General features: G+C 44.7%; 1 protein-coding gene across 3 annotated transcripts in view; it reads right to left on the bottom strand.

The window, feature by feature from the left end:
- The window catches only part of CARS2 (cysteinyl-tRNA synthetase 2, mitochondrial), a 742,767-nt gene that overhangs the window by 9,070 nt on the left and 710,014 nt on the right, over positions 1-23,683 (bottom strand). For all 3 annotated transcript variants that reach the window (XM_078657536.1, XM_078657535.1, XM_078657534.1), the window contains 2 exons: positions 9,426-9,527; positions 2,023-2,274 (listed from right to left, as the gene is read on the bottom strand). In XM_078657536.1, coding sequence (XP_078513662.1) covers positions 2,023-2,274; positions 9,426-9,527 — 354 coding nt within the window. The remainder of the gene's footprint in view (positions 1-2,022; positions 2,275-9,425; positions 9,528-23,683) is intronic.

The raw sequence follows: 23,683 nt of genomic DNA, 5'->3' as shown, positions 1-23,683 counted from the left end.
GGTGGTAATTTGCGATTTCTTTGAAAAATGCACTTTTTTAGCATTTTTCAAAGTGCAATGTGAAGCACAGGGCATCTATGTGCGCCACATGTGCACCCATTCTTATTTCAGGGGTGCAACAGGGTGTCCTTTTGACACCCCTGCACCCTTGAAATTGCATTCTCAATTTGCGATTCGCTAATTGCTAAGCGCAAATTGAGAATGTCTTCCCAGTCATTCCTATGGGCCTCTAGGCCCATAGGAATGAATGGGGAGGTATTCCTTAATTGCGAATCGCAATTAAGTAATATGTAAGATTTGCAAACTGTATTGCAAATCCTACATACATAGCATTTTGCGATTCTCAAATAGAAATTCGCAAAAAATCACTATTAGAGAATCGCAAAATGACTTCTTGATACATATGGCCCTTAGAGAGGATCCCCTATTCTTAAAAATGCAACGGCAAATGCGATTACATCTGGCTGTTTGTTAGGGGAAGCGTTAACTCCAACGGTTCTAGTAAGAAAACTCCATATTGAAGCAACCTCCTGGGCTACAACAATATGAAAGCTGGGAGTATAGCCACTTTGACGAATGCATTTCATCAGGAGAGTTAAGCTGTACCCTCAAATAGGGCTGTTTATAAAACGAAGTAACTTTTGCGTATTAACTTTGCGTTGCAAGTGTGAACTTAAAAATGTTACACAGGAAAACATTGCATTCTACAGTCAGAAACCTTTTGAAAAGAACGGCTTCCTCGCAGACGATCATCTCATTAAAAATAGAAGTGCCATGGACCGCTGTAGGTATCAAATCAGTAAAAACACTAGAAGTAAAAAAAACACCTTCACCAAAAAGTTGAAAATAAATTAATCCTTATGGATTTTGAGTGAAAACAAGAAAAAAGAAAGAAGAAAAAATACGTTTCTGGCAAAAATAGCCTTTAAATCAGGCTGTTTTGAAGGGCAATGTCCAAATAAGTCAGTGGAAAATATGAAGTGTCCGACTGGCCTTGCACTGTATGATATTACAGGGCAAATGCAGGCATTCCTAAAGCGATAGGAGCAGTTTTCATTCTGCCTTAGTTCAGAGGCACCATTTCCCTCATTATTTTCAAATTAAGTATGAAGTTTTATAGTGATGTTATTAGTGAAATCCGCTCTACCTGATTTGTTCAATTTGGCTGCATGAAAGAAATTGAGCCAGAAAACGTTGCTCTTATAGGAACGTCTGTCATGGTTTAAGCAATTTACAATTTTGAAAAAATAAGTTTAAACATGTTTGTGGGATTCCACAGATAGTCTAAAGTTTGAGAATTCAGAGAGAACCCCTTCATCGATAAAGATTATATTTGGAAAGTAAAGGTTCACATAAAATATTACTAAAGTCGCATGGACACTTGTGGGGAGGCAACGGGGGCGGATGGTCTGGAAAGTTAGTAACAGGATATACGTAGTCTATCACAGCAGTTCAAAGTGGAAAAGGTATTACAGGGGCTTTTAACCAAACATAACGTCAGGCAGGTGGTTATATGGGCTAAAGTGACACGCACTAACGACCAAATATGCTGAAGTCAGCGTGGAGTCCGATATATTATAAAGTGGCGGCACCTCCACTAAGGTGGAGGAGTGTCCTACAACTGTAAAAAAACGGAAAAATAAAATGATAACTAAGGCTCCCAGTTTTCCCCATTTTGCTGATTTTTACAGATAAATATAGACAGAAAACAATGTGTTTCCTGTCTGTATTTATTTTTAAAAGCGGAAAATACTGAAAATTGTGCTTTTTGTGAAAGACTCTCCATGCCGTATTTCATGAATTCCAGAGAAAAACTGAGCAGATGAACAGATAGGGAGTTACAAAACAGGATCAAATTTCCTTAAATATAGGCATAAGTTAACATACATTTATAGTATAAAGCTAATATGCACTTATAGTAAGTGTTTTTTGTTTGTTTTGCTTTCTTTTTTGTCCTTCCCCACCCCCTGGGTTCGGTAGAAGCCGCCACTGATATGATACAGAAGTGTTCCATCAGCATACCTTTATATTTATTCCAAAAGCAGAGAGGTCTTGACGCACCACATCGCAGGCTTGTATAAGTGGCTCTCTTTCCCGCAGAAGCTGCTGCCTTTTCTCTTTCTGCTGCTGCTTTTCTGCTGTTGGCACTGACGTTTGGTCACTGGCTGAGCCTTCGTGTGCAGCAAGGGCATAATTTCGCACTTTGCTGCGGAAGTCTACAAGTTCATCTATCACTTTGTGGAGCATAGCAGAGCTTCTGTCTTTTGCAACAACCTGTAAACAAACTTCATAAAATTAGCTGTAAAAGGAAGTAAGAGTAATTTCTGACCAAGAGCCCTACTTCTTATAACAGCCTCTGCATGATAAATATGTTGTTTGTGATGAATGTTTATGCATATGCTCGTGGTGGTTTGGAAAGCTTCAAAATATATAAAGCAAGTACATGAACATCTCATTATGCAAACCAATGAATGACTATAATTCCATAACAATAGTTCCAAACGTGGATGTTATTTCCATAAAGCTATAATTATGCCATTTTTCCCACCACCAAACAAGGATTGGTAAAGCCAAGATGTCTGGTACTGTCCACCAGCCTTTTGGCTTCTCAATACTCATTTTGTTTTTAATTAAAGTCCCTAAGATCTGACTCCATCTTATGTAGGCCTCGATTCCAGCTTGACTAAGGGAGACCGCCATTTTCCCTCTCTCAAACAGAAAGCATCATCTTCCCTGATTTATGCAGAATCATTGTCATATTTGCTATTAGAGGCAGATGTCGCCTGACCTTATATTTCTAGAAACTGTTAAAGCGTCAAGCCCCTCGATCGAGGACACAGATACAAACAACAGACAACGTTTGTCTGAGTCAAATGTCTATTTTCCACCATGTCTAGGTTGATCAACATTTAGCTAAAATAGTGCAGTCTGAATTGACGTCTAGGATGCATACCTTGATGCACATAACCTATGCCAGACATTCTTAAACATATGTCAGAAATTCCAATCTCTGATAAAGTTTAGTATATATGGACAACCACTTGTAAGGAGAGGGCCTTTCGCACAGATTATCGCCCAATATCCTGCCTACTGCCGGCCACTTTGCACTTCGTGGATGCTACATCTCACCTGAAGCTGATAATGCTGAGTCCCGGAGGAAGACTGACTGATATTGCAGTGTGTTTTTGCCCTTTGCAGGGAACACGGTCTCTGCTGATAAAGGCAGCCTTTGCTGCCAACATAGTATGCAGTGCTTCTTCCCGCTCCAAGATACTCTAAGTCACAAGTTGCTCTGCCTTCCATGCTCTCACAGTATAGTGCAAAGAAGTAGACGTTAGGGTGTTAGTTTCTAGATGACATTCTAAATGACATTTAAACAATACTAGAAATGTTCATTTTATTCATGTTATTCATAACATACCTTCTTGCTGTTTTTATAATAATCTGTGTAGTTATTTGAGATGTACGGAGAAACAGATTGTTCTATAGTACTAAATACTTTTTACTTAAAAGTGTTCATTCTTTTTGGTACAGTGTGTGTGATACTGTGAATAACGAAATAAGATTTGTTTTGGTTTTTCGCTGTGCCCCTGATCCCTTTATGGGATTGTTAGTAACCCGAAAGCAATATTTCTATGTCAATCACACATTGAATAGTGTTTTGCAGGACTACAATTACCTGTCTTTCACATTCATCTAGTGGCGGCTCTTCTGCTAAGGCGGAGGAGTATCAGCCCACTGATTTTCAGAAGTGGAAAAAAGGAAAAATAATGATAACACATTATTATTATAATTTTATTTTTCCTTACTGAGGCAGTTTTGGGGCGGGTGGGAGGGTCGGGCTTGGCTGTCTCACAGCCAGCAGGGGAGGAATGGTTCATGCACCTAAGTGAGCATAACAGTTTGGCAGGCTGTCTTGGGACGGCCAAACAGTCATGCGCACTTAGTGTATTCCCTACCTGGCTGTAATGCACAGCCTGGGTGGAAAACATGCCCATGCTCTCACTGCCTGTCTGAGCGCTGAATCACGGCACTCAGAGCTGAACCACGGCGCTCAGACCAATCACAAGGCTGCTATCATGGTGACAGCTGCCTGGTGATTGAGTTAGGGGAGCCTGGGTGCTTCCTTCTTCCCGAGGAGAGACAGAGAGACGGTAAGTGGAATTTCAATTTTTTTCTTTCATCTACCCCAACTCCCCCTCCGTCTGTACCAGCTGCCACTGCATTAATCGCTGGTGCATTGAACTGAATTCACCCATGTCAGCTGTTGGTGGGAAAGCACACCTTGCAGAGTTATGTTAAACCCTTGAATGCTGCATCGGTCAACGGTCGTCGCGAGCACTACCTTGCCAGTGCTGCGCACGTCTGTTGGCCGACGCGGCCGCACCCGTTTCTTCGAACGTTCAGCACTGGCGCAGAACGTTCGAATGAACAAACGGGTTAAAGTCATACTTTATGCAACAGTTTTGTCATTGTTTTGTAAAGCGTTATTGTTGCAGAAGCTGCTGGATCCACAACAATCCACAAAAACACAGTGAAGTTAGCTAAAGGAGAAACAGGGCTCACACACTGCCCCATGCTGTATGGTGTAATAGGCCGAAGAAAAATACGAGTGACACAATAACAGACCAATGGATGAGGAGGGCTAGTTGAAAGCCCCAATAAGTAAATGTATCATACATATGATTTTAGTAAAATGAAAAGTTCATTGCCAATGCTCGTCCTAACAATAGATTTTATTAGATGCGCCCGCATTACACTCCTTCGTTCTCCACAAAGCAGAGTTGTTTGCTTAAATTGTTTAAATATGACTTTGTAAGTGTGGTGGTGCATCTGAATACATTTATTTATACACACACATAAATACAAAGTCAGATGTAAACATTTTAAGCAAATATATCTCTCTCCCTCAATATATATGTTCATTGGAAAATGCAACGGTTACAGTGACGTTATAGTTAGGCTAACTAATACGATCTTATAGTGTGTTAAAAAAACACTTGAAATTCACTGAAAAGCCGGGGACTAAACCTTCATTTTTTTTAAAATACAGGTCACCCCTCAGAGTGAGGGTGTGAGCATATGTTCCTCCCTTCCAAAAGATCTGTTCTGGTCAGTAGCGTAATTTCTTATTTTGACACACACAGTAATCCAGGTTAGTTGGAGTGAACATTGTTATTTTTTATTGTCATTCACCACTTGATTCCCTCCATTTAAATCTTTTTACATTTTTCACAAGATGAGTTATTTGAAAAAGAGTACACGAGTGAATCAAGTGGTGAATGACAATAAAAAATAACAATGTTCAGGTCCAGGAGGTCTTAGCATGCAGTATTAAATGTGTTCATGCAAGGTCAAGGCATGCCTTGTAAGAGTGTTGCCTAAATCAGATGATAAAATACAGTACCTATTCATTCTATTCAGGCGTCATAAAGTCAGACAAATATTCAGTGCATTTCCAATTTTCTTAAGGTAACATATTAAAAACATTCAATTCTGAAAAAACTAACTTTTTTTACAACAGGTTGAGTTGTAGAAATAGTATACCACTCTATCTCCATTATTATTTTTAGACCTATGTCACCGTAACGCCCTGTTGACACTCATAATGTTGCTAATACACTTCTGCCAGCACCGGACTCTATTATTCTCTTTTTTATTTCCTCTCTAAAGCAAATGCATGTATAAACAACCCCTGGTCTGTTCTTTCACACTCCTTTCACATATGTATTGTCCAAGGTAACTCTTTTTTAGATTTTGTTAGGTAAGAATTCAATTAATAATATTTAAACTCTAGAAAAACTCTTATCTTTTTTTCACCTCAACACTTTGTTGGTGTCCTTTTCCCTGGGAGCCCTTTGTCTTGTTATTACCCAGTATTGACCCTCTTTCTCCTTACTCACAGCCTTGAGAAAGCCCTGGCTCAACTTGCCATAATGGGGCGAAACACGTGTCGCTGTTCTCTTTTTCAAATAACTCATCTTGTGAAAAATGTAAAAAGAGTGAAATGGATTGAATCAAATGGTGAATGAAAATAAAAAATAACAATCTTCACTCAAACCAACCTGGATTACTGTGTTGTGTTGAAATAAGGCATTACCCTACTGACCAGGACAGATCTTTTGGAAGGGAGGAACATATGCTCACACTCCCACTCTTACTTGTAAATATGAGGCTGGAAAGTTCCAGAGCCTTGAGCGAAGTTCCTCTAGCACCTTAGGGATTTATATCCAGGACCACGATCTCTGGACCGTTCAATTTTTCCTTTAACAGGTCAACCATCAGGCAGGCCCTAAATACTCCTAAGTCAGGGTGCATTACATTTAAAACATAGGACATGTGTATTTAAGTTTTACATTTCTGTGAAAAACATCTAAAGTAAGTCGTTTTTCACTGGCAACCTCTCCCATAGATTAACACGGGGTTACCTTATTACACTTAATAAGTGATAACTTCAGTTTGGGAACAGACAGAGAAATGTGTCTCCTACTCATTTGTTAATTGTAAAGTCTTATTTTAAGTTACTATCCCGAAAATGCCACTTCTAGAAATTTGGCATTTTTCTGCATAAACCAATTGTGCCTTTCTGCCAGTGCCCGGGGTCACATAACTGAGAATGAGCTGAAAGTGCAGCTGGCCAAACTGAAGATGGCTGTAGAGGAGAGAAAGGCTGAGGTAGAAATAGCCTTGGCAGAGAGAAAGGTAGAGATGGCGAGGGAGAGAGGCAGCCGCTGTCAGGGCCCTAGAGGAGAAAAGGTTGGCTTTGGAAGAGAAAAAGGCTGATTCATGAAGTGTGACAGAAAGAAATGGACTTGAAGGCAAAAAAGCTTGGAAGGTCCAGTGAAAGTGGTGGCAACGACAATCCAATTTCCACATGAGGTAAAAGAGACCACATCCCAAAGACACAGGGCCCGATGTAGGTCGGTCGGTAACGGCCGAAATTCGGTATTTTCGGCCGTTACCGACCGGTATTCAGTAAACGGTATGTAGGGCCACATATTTTACAGAATCGGTAAATTTACCGATCGGTAAATTTACCTATTCTGTAAAATACCGAATCGGTATTTATACCAAATCGGTAATTTTGATATGTAGGTGGGACTTTTCTGAGTCCCACAACCCTTACCGAATCTGTATTTTACCATCAAATATATTTGATGGTAAAATACCGATTCCGGTGTGCATGCACATGTGTGCATGCACACCTGTGCCATATGACAGGCAGACCTGCCCTTAGGGCAGGTATGCCTGCCACATGGCCCCCGAATCTTTTTTGGGGGTGCTAGAGGGTGTCAAAGTGACACCCCCTGCACCCTTGTCAAAATCTGTATTTACCGATTCGGTAAATACCGACCGGTAATGCCCCATTCATTCCTATGGGCTTCAAAGCCCATAGGAATGAATGGGGCATTACCGGTCGGTATTTACCGAATCGGTAAATACAGATATTTACCGATTCGGTAAAAGGAACATCTGGATGTTCCTACATATCCACCCCTTAGATTTACCGATTTTTAATTACCGAATCGGTAAAATTCGGTAATTAAAAATCAGTAAATCTATTTTACCTACATCGGGGCCCTAGTGCCTAGCTTAGGGGGGCACGACATAGACAAGTGCTTTGAAGCTTGTGAGGTAGCTCTGGAGATGCTTTGGGTCCCTGAGGAGGATTTGGGCGCCAATCTCAGGAGGCATATTCCCACTGAGGAGAAGGATTCTCTTTTAGTCCTAGGGAAGGGTGACAAGATAAAGTGTCCACTTACGAAGGAAGCCCTTGTCAGGATATATTGCCTCATCCCTGAGAAGTACAGGCTGACGTTCACTGATAGACAGAAGCTGTCAAGCCAGGACTGCATGAATTTTGTAGATTACTCCAGTAAGGCACTAAATGGTTGGGTGATATGGCTGTAATGTGGGTAGTGTAAGGAGTTGTGCAATCTATTTTTGAGACAGTACAGGCTTAGTAATTGCTTTACAGAGTTGTGCCAAAAACCTTATTGATTCCAAATTCGCTTACCTAGTGAGCTTTTGAAGGAAGTGGACCTCTTGATCAGCACCATGGGAGTCACTCCAGGAAGGGTGGTTCAGGTCCCTCCAGGCAGAGTGAAGGAGAAGTCCACGGTAAAAAAGACAAGTCCCACAAAGGGCCCAAAGCAAGTATGAGGGAGAAGGATTCCCTTGTTCCTTCTGAAAATAGGAGTGGAGACTCTGATTGGTGGAAGCCCAGGGGGTACTTTTTCAAGTCTATATGCTTTGACTGTTCCCAGTTAGGGCACAAGCAAGGGGACCATGTCTGTATCAAGATACCATCCACTGATGGGAACTGGCCAATGTAGCATTGGCGGAAGTAGTCCCCAGGAGAAGAGGGTAGAACATGCCCTTGTAGTCCTTATTTGGGAGATAGGCTCAGATGGTAAGCTTGTGATCCCTGCGGGTGGGAGTCATCTCTTCCACCAGATCATAGTGAATGGGAAACATCACTATTCTGAGAGATTCCTGTGCAAGCCAGACCATGGTGGTGGAAAGGCAAGTTTCCCTAGATCACTACCTCCAGGGATAAATGTGTAGGGAAACTCAGGCACATGGGAAGGACGTCTTTCACCCTGATGTCCCTGAAATGGGGCGAGGAAGGGGCACAGAGGGTCAGAGTCAGTCCCCAGATTACCACTTACTGCATCATGTAAAATGTGCTGCTGCTACCAGTGACTAAAGAGTTGGGTGTGGTGACTGCCCAGAGTGCCCCGAAAGCTCTGATTCCTGGGAAACTACTCTCAAAGGAAGAGAACAGAAGGACAAGATAGAGAGCAATGAGTAGAAGGTAGAGGCTATTTAAGTTGGAGAACCACTGGATCAGGGGTTGACCAGCTCTAACAGAAGAGCACCCCAAGACTGACCCTGGAGATGCCACTTCGGACTTTGAGGTGCTGCCTGTGTTGTCCCAGAAACAGAAGACAGGAAGTCTGCACCAGGGAGACGTCTACATGACACAGGCAGAGTGTATCACCCTTGAGGGGGTGGTGGTTTCCCTCTGGAAGTCATGGCTTGTCAGGCACTTGTTCAGCCACAGGGTACAGAACCTAGGCTGAGAGGCCAGTCTCAGGATACCACCCCTAGATGGCAAGGGAGTGGACGTAGAGTGCATAACACCGGGGCTGTTGCCCTTACTCTGAGTAACCTAGTTGTACTCAGCAATCCTGTAATTGAAAGGGTAGCCTCAGGGCTTCTATGAATAGGAGACGTTGATCTTTCTCAACTAATAACCCAATGCATTCCAACCCAGTATAAAAGTGACTTTAATGGTCTATTTACAGATTAAACAATCACCATAGTCATAATGAGGTAAAATTAAACTTTAATGATAATTAATACACATTTCCATCATGCACACCAGTGCTCCATAAGAATATAAGTAAACTGTTTCATACCTGGCTGCCTTCAAACGAAATCCCAAGTGTATCAAAAAATTGTTCAATGTAGGAAACCATAGTCCCATATACAACAGGACTTGAAGGTGAGCTCTCTGTTTCCTGAAAAAATACAAAATTTAAGTCACTCTATCATGCAAAATTGGAAATGACTACAGCACAACAGAAAGGTTTTCCTATGTACCACTTACTACCACAGTTTTGCCATTTCTTGCCATATAAATAACAACAGTATTCAATAGTTCTCCAATAACTGAGATTGGGGGATGGACATTTGACACTGGTCGAAGTAACCTGCCAATACAATATCCAGCAAAGTAGACTGGTTTCCAGTTTTCTTTTTCTTCATCGATTCTCCAATAAGTGCAAATAACTTTTGTTTATTCATAACTCCCTTCTAAACGTCCACCACAATTACTTAAAATGGCTTATTAAAACCTTGGCATGACTGTAACAGGAAGAACAGAAATAGGTGGAAAATCAGCCGTTGATATCCTGAAACAGGGCTCGTACCAACAACTACTGGCAAACTATGCAGATATGAGTGATGGGGCAGTGAAATTGGGATTGTCATTAGCATGTGGTATCTTTTTCAGGGTGCTTGAGCTCCTTAATGCCACTATGTAACACAAGCCCGTTGTAGGATCTTCTGCTTCATTCCCAGGATTGCTGGTCCCCTTGCATTCTCACTGGTGTCGTACGGGGAGTGGGAGAATTGTTTTTAGTACATGTTTGAGCTATGGCAACTCGCTATGACCTATTGCCAGTTTTTCCCAGTCCAAGTGTTGTGTTCCGATTACTTTACCTAGAAAGGCTAGATGTTTAGGCGGATGCATTCCGTAACCTAGCCCTAAAAAATAAGTTTCTTACCTTCTGTTACTCCATTTCTGGTAGGGACTCTAACTGCACATTCCTCACCTTGTGAATTCCTCAGGGTGCCAGACTGCATCCGGATAATTTTGATAGCAATTCCCTTGCATGTCAGTACATTGTGTCATACAGCTTCATGTCAGATCTGTCCTGTCCAGGATCTGATGTCAGGGGCTACTATATCTGCGTCACCTCTGCATGCTCACAGCAGTTTCTATCTGGTCTCTGTCCACTCAGTCAACCACAGAACCCATAGAAATCAAAATATGCCAGTGTGCAGATCTCTAGATTGGGCTATTTTAATGGGCAGGAAGTTAAATCGGGGGAGGAATCCGTGGTTAGATAGAGTCCCCACCAGAAAAGGCATTAACACAGAGAAGTAACTTGTTCTTCTGATAAGATATTTCTAACAATAAATTCCTCACATTGTAAATACATACCAAAGCAGTACCTCCCCAGATGGTGGGCCTGTGGAATGGCTGAGATGAGGAAATTCTGCAGGGTAGAGCGGGCACCTCGGCAGTCCTGCTGGACCTGGCCATCCAGGCAGGAGTGATTTGTGAATGTGTAGCGGGACAACCACGTAGCAGCCTGACAGATGTCCTAGAATGGCTCAATGTATGCCAGCGCAGTGGTAGCAGCCTTCGATCTGGTGTAATGAGAGCACAAGCCTCTCGGTTCTGCTTATAAGCTAGCCAATAGCAGATCTTAACACGTAAAACAATCCATCGGGATATGGTTCTTTTTTTGCAACACTTTCATTTTTTTAGCACTAGGGGAGCTCTGAAACAGTTGATCATCCATATATTGATCTCTGGTTGGATCAATGTAAAAACGGAGGTCCCTCTGAGGGTTCAAATGGTGGAGACCTTCCTCCTTAGAGATGTGAGGTGGAGCGTTAAAAGCCAGCAAGGTGATGTATTGCCCGATGTGGAAGGGTATAACTGCCTTCGGCAGGGATGGCGTTTTCGTCTGGAGGACCAACTGGTCCAAGAACAATGATGTGTATGAATGTTCGATAGACAGGGCATGGAGTTCACTCTCTTGCCTTGCATATGTCATGGTGATGAGGAACATGGTCTTAATGGTCAACAGGCATAAAGGTCCGCTGTGCATCAGTTCAAAGGGAGTGCACATCCGGTAAATTGAGAACTCAAATCAAGGTCCCTCTGCGGCATCACAAAAGATTTTGGCAGGAACACGTGGTTCAGCCCTTTCAAGAATAGCATTACAACACTTGATTTGAAAAGTGATAAGTGCTGCAGCAACGAATGATGGATAGAATGCTGAATGAATCTAACATTCACCCCCAGTCAAGAGATCTGGGTCAAATCCATTGATCTTTTGCTCACTATGCCGCCCTAGTTTGGACCCAGCCATATGCAAATCAGTCTTGGCCCTATTCCTCATGGGAACAGTCCAGCCTGAACTGCCAAGCCGGGTCCTCCCTAGACCAGAAACAAGCATCCTGGACCGGTTTGGGGGTAACACCCCTCATCAGCCAGACTAGCTTGAATCCAGTGTCATAGCAAGCAAGGGATCCATATCTGGACATACCCATCCCACTTGAAGCGAAATGTGATGCTGCAACAAATGATGCACAGAATGCAGAATGAATCAAACATTCACCCACAGTCAAGAGATCTAGGTTAAATACATTGTTCTTTTTCTCGCTGATTTGCATATGGTTAGGTTTAAACTGGAATGGCACAGGGAGCAAAAAAACGATGGATCTAGGTAGGGTGAATGTTTGACATTGTTCAACATTCTGCCCATCAATTGATATTTTTGAAAAGTGATGGCAGATCTGGCAAACGTAAACTGGCCGAAAGACATCCCTTAACTGTTGCCACAGAAAGACCTTCCTTGCTGGGCTAAAAACAGGAAAAACTACAAGATGTCAGACAACTATGCATCTAAGGGTTGGATGTTACGGGAGGAACACAAGGCAAAAAAAATTCCCAGCATTCTGTGCATACCGCTTTGGTGGACGGATGTATGGCTGCCAAGATGATACCAACCACTTTGGAAGGAAGATCAAAAGCTATCAGTTGTCACCATTCATTCTGCACACATGGAGGTGCAAGTGATGAAGGCTTGGATAGAGGACACCAGCCCTGCTGCTGCGACAGATCTTCCCGAAGGGGCAGGCAGATAGAAGGACAAATGCTCATGGCCAGAAGTTCCAGGTAACACAATCTCCTCAACAAGTCCAAAGCCACTAGGAAGACTTGGGCTCAATATTTCTTGATCTTTTTCTGCACTCTGGGCAGGAGAGGTAGGGGCTGAAAGGTATTCAGGACTCCGAGCCACAGCTGAAAGTGAAGAAGTCTCCGAGGAGGAACTGACTTGGGTATTCCAAACCTGAGACACTGCATGTTCTCTGCGGTGGTGAATAGATGGAGCTACGGTTCTCTTCATTGCTGGAAAATGCCCTGTGCCACCGGAGAGTGGCACAGTGCATGATCTGCTAGGCAATGGCGACTGGGTTCATCTGCTCTGGCATTTAAAGAACCTGCCAGTTGCTGGGCAATCAGGGGAATGCCCTGAGCGGTCAGCCACTTCCAGAGATGTAGCGACTCCTGGCACAAAACCCACAAACTCAGTCTGCCCTGTTTGTTGCAATACCACATTGCAGTTGTGTTATGTGTAAGATTTGTACTCATTCCCCCTTGATGGCGGGAGGAATGTCTTAAGTGCCAAGTCAATCAATCAATCTAGATTTGTAGAGCACGCTTGTCCTCCAGAGGAGTAGCTACTCGAACAGCCAGGTATTGAGTCCACTCCTGAAATTGGCAGAGGTTGTAGATGTCGGAGATGGATGGGGAGGTCGTTCCAGGCTTTGGCTGCGAGGTGAGAGAAGGAGCAACCACCGGCTCGGGTACGAAAGATGCAAGGGACGGTGGTGAGGGCGAGGGAGGCAGACTGCAGGTTTCTGCTGGTCTGGTGGAAGCTCAGTTAGTAGTTCAGGTATTCTGGTCCCATGTCATGGAGGGATTTGTAGGCGGGCGTAAGCAGCTTGAAAAGGCATCTCTTCTTGACTGGGAGCCAGTGCAGGCTACGGTGGTGGAGGTTGATGTGGGAACATCTGGGTAGGGCCAGGATGATTCTAGCTGCTGTGTTCTGGATTGTTTGGAAGCACTTGAGGAGGAGGAGCATGGTGGTTTCAGGATAGAGGGCGTTCTCGTTGTCAAGTTGACTGCAGATGAGGACATGAGTGATGGTTTTTCTAGTGTCGGTTGGGATCCATCTGAAGATTTTACGGAGCATTCTGAGGGTGTTGAAGCAGGTGGAGGCAACTGAGTTAACCTGATGTCTCATGGAGAGCTCGCTGTTGAGGATGATTCCGAGGTTGCATGCGTCTGTGGTTGGGGTGAGTGCTGATACAAGGGCGGAGGGCCACCAGGAGTTGTCCCACAGTGAGGGTGGTCTTCTGAAGGGGAGCACTTCTGTTTTATTGGTGTTGAGTCTGAGGGAGTTGACTATCATCCAGTCAGCAACGTCAGTCATGGTGTTCTGGATGTTCACTCTGGTAGTGTCCATGCCTTCAGTGAGGGAGAGTATGAGCTGGGTGTCATTGATGTAAGAGATGATGTTGAGACCATGGCTTCAAGCAATGGGTGCCAAAGGCGTCATGTAAACATTGAATAGTGTGGGGCTGAGAGAGGAGCCTTAGGGTACACCGCAGATGATGCTTTGGGTTCGGAGGTGTATGGCAGGAGGTGGATTCTCTGAATATGTCCGGTGAGGAATGAGGATAGCAGCTTGAGGGCATCACCGTAGATGCTGATGTGGTGAAGTCTTTGAATGAGGAGGAGGTGGGAGACGTTGTCGAAGGCCGCTGGCAGGTCAAGGAAGTTTAGGGCTGCTGACTCACCATGGTCAAGGAAGGCTCAGACATCATCCATGGCGGCTATAAGGGCGGTTTCTGTGCTGTGGTTCAATCGTAAAACGGATTGAGAGGGGTCGAGCAGGTCGTTAAAATTCCAGGTAGTTGTGAGTTGGCGGTTGATGGCTTTCTAAAGTACCTTGGCTGGGAAGGGGAGGATTGAGATGGGGCAGTAGTGAGGTTGGATGGGTCCGCTCTGGGTTTCTTCAGAAGGGGTTTGACTTCTGGGTGCTTCCAGATTTCAGGGAAGGTTCGGAGCTGAACACCGAGTTGATGATGCTGGTGTGCCAGAGTCCGATTTCTTTATTTCCAAAGTTGAAGGCATGGTGGGGGCAGGGGTCGTATGGAGCGCCTGAGTGGATGGAGGACATGATGGATGTTGTGGTTTAGGTGCAGATAGGTGTCCAGTCGGTTAGTAAGTTGGTCGGGAGGTTGGTGGGAGGAGCAGAGTGGTCTGGCTGCAGAGGTTGGGGTTTGAGAAAAGTTCCTTGGTGCAGTTGGTGGACTGGAGGTGGGTGGCAAATGCGGCTTTGTTCGCTTTCCTAATGGCGTGGTGGTAGGATTTGAAAGCCGCCTTGAAGGCTGTGTGGTAGACGGGATCTCTGCTGGTGTGCCAGCGTCTTGACAGAGGTTTGTATTTGTGTTTTTAAGCTTTGAGTTCAGGAGTGAATCAGTTGGCATGCTTGTTGTTTCTTCTGTTGCAGAGGGTTTTAATGGAATGATGGAGTTGGCGCTGGTGGTGATCCAAATTAATTACTCGTAAATCCAGCAGCTTGATGTGGGGGCAGGCTTTGTTGGAGATCAGAGTTCTCTGATGGTCATCTGTCTCAGATGAACTCCCCAACACAGCAGTGATGCATCCGTCACACCTGTCAGTTCTGAGTGGCGTAGGGAGAGCAGTCTGCTGCTTTTCAAACTGTGATTGAGCAGTCATCACTGCAGGTCTTCCCTAGTCTCCTTCAACATCTGGAAAAACTCTGAGCTGTCTCCTTGGTGCTGAGCCTACTGAGAATTCAGATGCCACTACAGAGCCCAAATGTGCGCCTTGGGTGGTCGACAAGCAGGATGCAGGGGGACAAGAGGCCCAGAGGCCTCGGAACCACTGTCACTGAAAACCCAGGTCAAAGGTTTAAACACCAGATAGCCATATTGTCCTGGACTTGTTGAAACGGCGGGAAGGCTCAGAAGAACAGCGTGTCCACACTAGCTCCAATGAAGGGAAGCCGTTGGGAAGGAGTCAGGTGTAACTTTGGCACATTGATAGAAAACCACAACAATGTTAAAAGATCAGCCGTTGTCCGTAGGTGGCTTAAGAATGCATGAGGCAAGCCAGCATTCAGTTGCGAGTTGTCGAGATATGGGAAGACTGGTAATCACAACCTCTGCAAATGGACTGTGACCACCACCATCCCCTTGCTGAACACCCAAGGGGCAATGGAAATACTAAAGGGGAGCACGGAGAACTTAATGTACTCCTGGACTACCTGAAACTGCATGTAGAATCTGTGGCATTGCAGGATGGTAATGTGGGAATTGGTGACCTGGATTCAGAGCAAACAGAACTTGGGCCAGGGCAAGCATTTCAAACGTGTCCTTCCAGAGGAAGCAGGTCAGAGGGAGAAGATCTAGGATGGGACAAAAGCCTTGATTTTCTTAGGTACCAAGAGGTATTGGAAGTAACATCAGTCTCAATCTCTGGTGCTGCACCCTTTCTATGGCTCCCCTGGCCAGGAGAGCTTGTACTTTTTTTCGCAGTATGGACAAGTGATACTCCGGGAGCTGTTGCGGTGTGGGTGACATATCCAGGCGGTGTGACAAAAAGGGGAGAGAGTAGGCGTGTTCCACATTCTAGAGCATCTATTAGTCAGATGTGATACTTCTCCACCTGGGAAGGTAAAAGGAGATGTAGCCTCCCATCAAGCGATAGTGGGCAGCCAAGGGTGACTAAAACCGGTTTTGAAGCAGCTGCAGGAGGGTATACTAGGGTTTGGGCAGCACATTGTCCCTGGGGACCTGCATTATGTTGCCTTGCTCCTAAGCCTCTGCCTCAAAAGGACTGGTAGGCCTGTTGATGCTGAGACATGTACTGATATTGCCTCTGCTGGTAACCCCTGGGAAAGCCACAAAAGGGGAGAGTTAAAATGGAAAACTCCTGAACAGTGGATTTGCTCTCCTTAAATCTTTCTATGTCTGAGTCTGCCTTCGCTCCAAGCAATCTAGAGCAGTCGAAAGGCATGTCCATCAAAGACTGTTGGATGTCGAAAGAGAGGCCTGTGCAGTGAATCCATACCTAGTGCTGCAGCACCATGCTGGTCCTGACTGCCCTACCCAGACAGGAGGTTGTATCCGAGTGCAAACTAATGCTTTACTTCGCTGTGTACTGGCCATCAGTGATGAGGAGTTGGTGGGTTGGGTGTATGGCATCCGGGACAAATGGTAAGATGCCCATCACTCTGTCCCACAAAGCATGCGAATAACTCCCCAGGATGCAAGAAGTGTTGGCGGACTTAAGGGCAAGGCCAGTGGAAGAAAACATACATACGCAGGGCGACTGTGTCCATGCATTTTGACTCTCTGGCAGGATGGGTTGTGGGAAACAAATTAGGGTTACAGAGACTTGTGGACACCTGTATTACCAAGCTCTCCAGAATGGGGTGCTGAAGGAGAAAATCTGGATCCCGGGAGCATGTCTATATGGCCTTATCATTATTAACTGGAGAGCAAGATCCTGGTTTCACTCACCCAACAGCAGCCCACCAGGTAATCAGTAAGAGCTTTGTTGAAAGGAAGCAGAGATTCTTGGCTCATTTGGCCGGGTTTGAGTAACTCAGTTAAAACATTCATATTCACCTCTGCTGTGAGAAGGGTGAGATTCAAAACTTCTGCTGCCCTCCTAATCACCGTTGTGAGGAGGCGGATTTCTCTGTTGCCGTAGTTGGGTTAGGGGAGAAAAGATCAATTTCTGGGGAGCTGACCAGCCCACTTTCATCCTGTAAATCCAGAAATAGTTTTCCGTCATCATAAGGGAAATCATCACCATCATTATAGTCATCATCAATATGAAGTTGGGATGTTTCTGGGCCATAGGGGGAGTACAGGAAAGTAATTTGCAACCTCGGGGACAGTGGTAACTGAGTCTCAGAGTCTGATAAAACATGGAAGTTTGGGATTGTATTGAGACCCTGGGTTGTGGCCATTTTGATGCCAGAGACAGCGTTGAACATTGCACCATAACAGTTGTCAGGAGATTTGGGTTTAGAGACAAGCACAGCCTCGAGCAGCAATGTAGGTGTCAGGGACGGACCCGAATGGAGGCCAACTTGGATCCTTAGGTCCCAAAGACTTTGCAGAGGGATCAGGTGGGGTACCAAACATGTTGACATAGGCCAGCTTAAACTCCCGGAGCTGTTGAGTCATCGCAGATGGCTCATGGAAGTCGGGGTGTGTAGGAAACCCACCTCTCAATATAGTGCACCACACTGGGTTACACTCTGCAGAGAGGTTGGGCAGACCCTTATTGGTTTACAGAACCAAAAGTAGGTAATACTAATGCTTGATTATTGTGGTAGTGTGAGTAAGCAGTTAGGCTTATCAGAGGGTAGGGCTGAGCATTTGTTGTGCTAAAAGAGGCAATAAATGATACACACACTCAATGACTAAAATCAAGACCAAATCAGAAAAATAGTACTTCTTTTTATATAAATATTTAGAACAAGAACTTCGGAAACAAGGTTAATACTTTTTGCAATACAGGAAAATCAGAATAAATGTAATAGTTACTGTTGTGAGCAGTTACGCACAATACATTTCCTATGGAGGGAAAAAGGCAACTGGAAAATCAATACAATGCAGTTACTGTTGTAGTTCACCTTTTACAATAGGATATTCTGGGCCAATGTCCAAAGTTTCATGGCCAAGTTCTCAGGAGTGTCACGGGTTCCTCAGGAGGCAAGGAAAAAGGGGACTTTGTAGCTTGCACTATGAAGATAGAGGGCCACCTATAAAAGCAAAGAAAAGGGGGACTTTCAGACAAGTCCAAGGGCTCTCAAGGGACAGTAGAGGTCACAAGGGCTCTGAAGCCACAGGAGCTCAGCTAGTTTAAAGATGCCCCAGGCGGTGGCCTGGGTGCAGTGAAGATGTACAGCTGGGCAATGACATGCAAAGAGAAGCCTCTCGGTCAGCAGCTGGCACCTTGGAGCAACGATTCTGGAGCTGCTAGGCCACTGTTGAGGTGGATCTCTGGAGTCCCGAAGTCCCTCATCAAGTGTGTGCTTGCTGTAAAGTTTGATTCTGCCTGGACTCAGCAAGGGGTCCAGTACCCCAGGTATTGGTGCCTTTCTCCTCTGGTGGGTCCTGATTGCAGTGTGGTGGTCTCAATTCGAGATATCACCCATCACGTAAATCTATGGCGGTCTCGGTCCCCGGCTCCTCGTAGAGCCGGGGACCGAGACCGCCATAGATTTACGTGATGGGTGATATCTCGAATTGAGACCACCACACTGCAATTCTCGGTCCTTTGAGAAGCCCGAAGCCCCCATACTTTGGATGGAGCCTGGCAACACAGAGACATCATAACCTACACGAGGAGAAGCTACTCTTCCCTCGCCATACAATTAGGATAAGGACTTCCATTCCTATAATTCCCTACACATAGAGGGGGATATACTTACAGCCCTGAAGAAAGTCCTGGATCCTTTATGGCCTTATAAGGACTGAAACATGTCGGCACTAGGGTCATAGGACCATTATAATCCAAAGAAGACCCGTTTTCTATCATTTTTATTGACCCAACCAGACCCACGAATAAAGGGATACCAGGGGTCTGATTGAGTTATTTTATTTTATAATCCCCCTTCCTTCATCTATCTAAGAGCTACCCAACACTGTGGTTGAGCCCACCTCGACTTCTAGGGGTCGGGGTGACCCAATGATGAAGCATGACACCACTATGGTGTGTGAGGGTAACTAAAAAGAACTCGTTTTTTCCCCCCACACATATGGACATGATTAGCATGACTGTCACACCGTAAGTGGTTAAGTGCACTATCCTCATTACCACATATAGCGTAGTTGTTCCTCATCCTCTACACTATTTGACACACTGTCAAAGATATAGTGTTTTTGGAGTATTTTTTGTCTCCGGGGGATGCCAGACAGCAGGCGAAGACAATGCACGTCTCCACAGGGAGAAAACCACATCATGAGCATATAGAAGAGAGAAGTCTTAACACCTGACACTCAGTAGCCTTTAGGCTCCTGCACTTCTAGGAGAACAAAGAAAGCAAGCTCCAACAAAGACTAACCCTGCACTTCAGAGGAGACCAATGTCTCCAGACACCTCACACCCTCCCATGTAATGCAATGAGAGTGCTCCTGAAAGGAACATAAAGTGGCAGTGTAGGAAGCTGGCTGTCTATATAGTGTACTAAAATGAAGTACACTGTGCAGAGAGTCCAGTGGATTCCTTACTGAGTTTAAAGTCGATAATACTAATGCTCTTTTTGAGGTAGTGTGTGTGCGCAGTTAGGCTTATCAGAAGGTAGTGCTAAGCATTTGTTGTACTCACAGAGGCAATCAATGAGACACACTCAAGAATAAATCCAAGACCAATTTATAAGAATGAATATCGATTTTTATGCATACTTTAAGACCAAGAACTTCGATCTACAGTAAGTACTTTGGGAGTTACGATATTTAAGAGTTCAGAAAATGTATAATTTTTGTGCGCAGTTACGCACCACTGAAGTCAATAGAGAAAAGCAGAAGAAAAAAAAATCAAGCAATGCTTTCAAAAAGTTCACCTTCCCGTTTCAGGTCAATAGCAAGACCAGGTCCAAAGTTACATCAGCAGAAGATTGGGAGCATCCCTGATTCAGCCAGGAGCAGGGTGCTGATGGTGTTAGTAGCTGGTGTGCTAGGACACAGGGGCCATCTGGAAAGACACTGCGCAGGAGGACTTGGAGGTAAGTCCGATGGGTCGCACTGGAGAGAAGAGGTCGCAAGGGTCGCAGGAACATGGGAGCATGGCTGGTTTGTTGGTAACGGGGCCGGGCGTCGAGAAGTCCTCGCGGTCAGGAGCAGGCGACAAGGAGAGGCGATTTTGGGACAGCTGGGCCACTCAGGATGTGGGTCTCAGTGGTCTCGACGCCCCTCGGCGGGTGCTTGCTTCTGCTATTGTTGGAGTTAGGTGGATTCTTTGTCTTGATGGTTGATGTAGGGTTCCAGTACCCCAGATATTGGTATGGTGTGGCTCCAGTAGTTCCTTGTGTCTCCAAACTTGGTAGGGAGACATATCTGACCATCCAGAGCTGTTGTACCTTTTTTGGTGTGGGTGCTGCATCGAAGTCGTCATGCAGCAGCATGTTGACAAGCCAGACTCAGCGGGATCAGTGCCTGACTGCCTGACATGTGCAGGGGAGTGATTTTACGAAGGCTGGAGGAGCGCTGGCGTTCTTGGAGTCTTCACACGTTCAGGACGACATGACACACCACCAGCGTAGAGTCCTAAAGGTAGAAGGCAGGGTTTTGCGCCAATTTTCTTCTGCAGCAGTGATCAGTTCTAGAGCAGTGGGTCTTCTTTCTCCTTTTTGTTTTCTTGGCTGTCGAATCTGGGTTCAAGGTCCAAGAATGCCACCTCAATACTGGATTTAGAGTATTTCAAGGGGGAGACAGGTAGCAGCTAATGGGTAAACAACCTGTGGAAAGAGACATTACCCTAGCCCTGATAGGCTGTTTCTCCATCACCTCAAGATGGTGGATTTTCAGGAGAGGTGTTCACATCGCTTACCACACCTTAGAGGTGGTGTAGGCTGAATGGGGACACTCCTCATCTAACTAATTTTCCTGCCTGTCCTCCCGCCAAATGTGGAGCAGGACAGGGGAGTTGGCATCCCCCAGTATGTGGGGAAGCCTGGGCTGAACTTCAAAGGTGGCAACGCCTTTGAAGCTTCCTGCTCTGGATGCCATTCCAGCCTGGAAGAGGGGTGAAGCACCTCTGCCCAGAGCACACTTTGTTCCTGGCCCCTGAGAGCGCAGGCTTTCAGCCAATACGGTCAGAAACATGTCTGGTGGTGGTAGACTGGCTAGGAATTGTCAGAGATCACACCAGTGCTTGGTAGGTTTTGTGGGGGACCTCTAAAGGGTCGCCTGGGTGCATTTATTAATAAATCACACACTGGTATCAGAGAGGACTTGTTAAGACAAAATATTTGCTACCAAACATCTACAGTAAAGCCATCATGGAGCTAGGAAACTCGTATTGACAAGTATCCAGCCACATACTCTTCATGGCTTCCACATGCACTTACACTTTCCAGGAATGGCTCAGATATTGCAGGGTCATATATGCTCAGACAGATATGCCCACACATGGGATATAGTAAACTCTGCCTTAGGGCTGTAAGACCTGCAGCAGGGGTGACTTACCTATATCTCAAGCACTGTGTGAGGGAATGGCACACAGGGCTGTGTGCCATGTCGACTGGGTTTTTTCTGCACCAAGACATGCATCATTCAATGGATGTGTGTCTGATCTTGGTGAGGGGTCCCTGGGGTGGCACAATTCATGCTGCAGCCCCAGTGGACCCACTTCAGTACTAAGGGATACCATTTACTAGGGTCTTACAAGGGTGGCTGAAGTTGAGCCAATCGTGTTACAGTTTTGGGAAAAATATCTGGCACTGGGAACCTAGTCTGAAGGAACCCTGTGCACTTACAGTTTGAAATCACATCAATCATCAAGCAAATAGTGGGGACTAACCATGTCAACCGAGGCGCTTTCCGACAGGAAGGAACAGCAAAAGGCCACTTCTGGACATTTAATGGCAACTCTCTTTCCCGCCTCCAAAAACTATAGAGCTTGTTGCCACACAAAAGCATCAGAAATGTTAGAAATGCACGCTAGTCTGGCAGGCTACCTCTAACCTCCATCTTATATAGCATGGGTGCAGTAGCACTCCAAGATGGATTCCACTTCTAGTCATACAGTGAGTACACTCCACTGGCACAAGCTGCCATCTACCTTTACCACATACATGTGCTTACTTACTTACTTTATTTCCTTATTCGGTTTGTACATTTAAACCATAAAAGTACATGATAAAAAGAACACAGTATACAACAGGATAAATAAAAATTAATACCTTATCATAAATATGAACCAACAGCTAAAAATACAACTATAAAAGAACCTCTAAAAATATACTAAAATTCTAAAACAGACATAGACTTCCGTGCTTGCACTGCGACTTTCAGAAACAACCCAATACAATTAAAGATATCATCATTATTCAGTTGAAATAGTGCATTATATGCTTCTCTAAAGTCGCTGATGTGTAGCTTCTTAATTAATGGTAGAAGGATGTTTTTGGTGTATAATAAGTAAATATCACAAAAGAATAAAAAGTGTAGCATGGATTGACCAGGTAAGTTTAACAGATATTTTATTGAACCTTCACTGAAACAGAGCAGCAGACCTGTTTCCCAATAATTCATGGGGCTGGTCAAATATCTTTGGGGTAAAGCATTCCATTCCTGATTTCTGCTCAGGTAGGCTGTAGTTCTAGATTTTTCGGATTCCCCCCCCAGTCTCTCTGCCTGCAAAACCTGTCTTGTGCCAACAGGATTTGATGTACTTCAGCCAGTGACGTTTTCTGCCTTTATCGCATGCCAGGCAGTCTTTTGGAATATCTTTCGTGATACATGTGCTTATTCGGGTACACCGTATGTAGCAAGGGGACTCTTGACACATACGACTTAGGCAGACATGAGACTAAGCCATATTTGCCCAGAGTACAGACCAGCGAAAAAGACCAGTTCTGTGATTACTATTAAAACACACTACGCCACCACTGCGAAACTCTAGACCACAGAGTGTAACTCTGGGACTCTTAAGACAATTATGCTCAGTGGTTCACAGTGTACATACGATGGAGGTGTTCACTGGTGCCAAATGAAAAATAAGTAAAGATTTGAATTAGGGTAAATCAAGGCAGGGGTGCATGCTCGTAAAACTATGTTGTTCTCAACAGTTCCTCAAGCATGAAGGACAACAGTGATGCTGGAGGGGGCTGATGAGCACTGACGGAGTTGTATGTGGCTACTAAAAGTGAAATAGCAAGAGATGCTAATTTTTCAATATGTTTTTTTTATATATGAGTGTGCTTTAAAATTAACACAGAATGTGAGAAGCGAGTCTCCCAAATAATATTTAAACATATAAATCAACAAGAGAGAATTCAAAATTTCAAATATATGACGATTGAAAAGGAGTTTAGGAAAAGATGGAAGAGGATAGAGGAGAAAGTGAAGTAGTCTAACTGAGGTAAGGGAGACAATATAGCCCTACATCTGTGGATCTCTAGGGGAATAGAGGTGCTTAAATGTTGAGGTAAATGCTGGATTTTTTTTGCCGTTTTCTTCCAAAAGTGGATGATGTTTTCCTGGCATCTCAAATCCTTGGGTGGAATTTCCAGAATGATGGAAAAACTACTGAAAAATA

This window comes from Lissotriton helveticus, chromosome 8 (genome assembly GCF_964261635.1).
Source record: "Lissotriton helveticus chromosome 8, aLisHel1.1, whole genome shotgun sequence".
Taxonomy (NCBI): Eukaryota; Metazoa; Chordata; class Amphibia; order Caudata; family Salamandridae; genus Lissotriton; species Lissotriton helveticus.
This window is presented reverse-complemented; position numbering and strand designations above follow the sequence as displayed.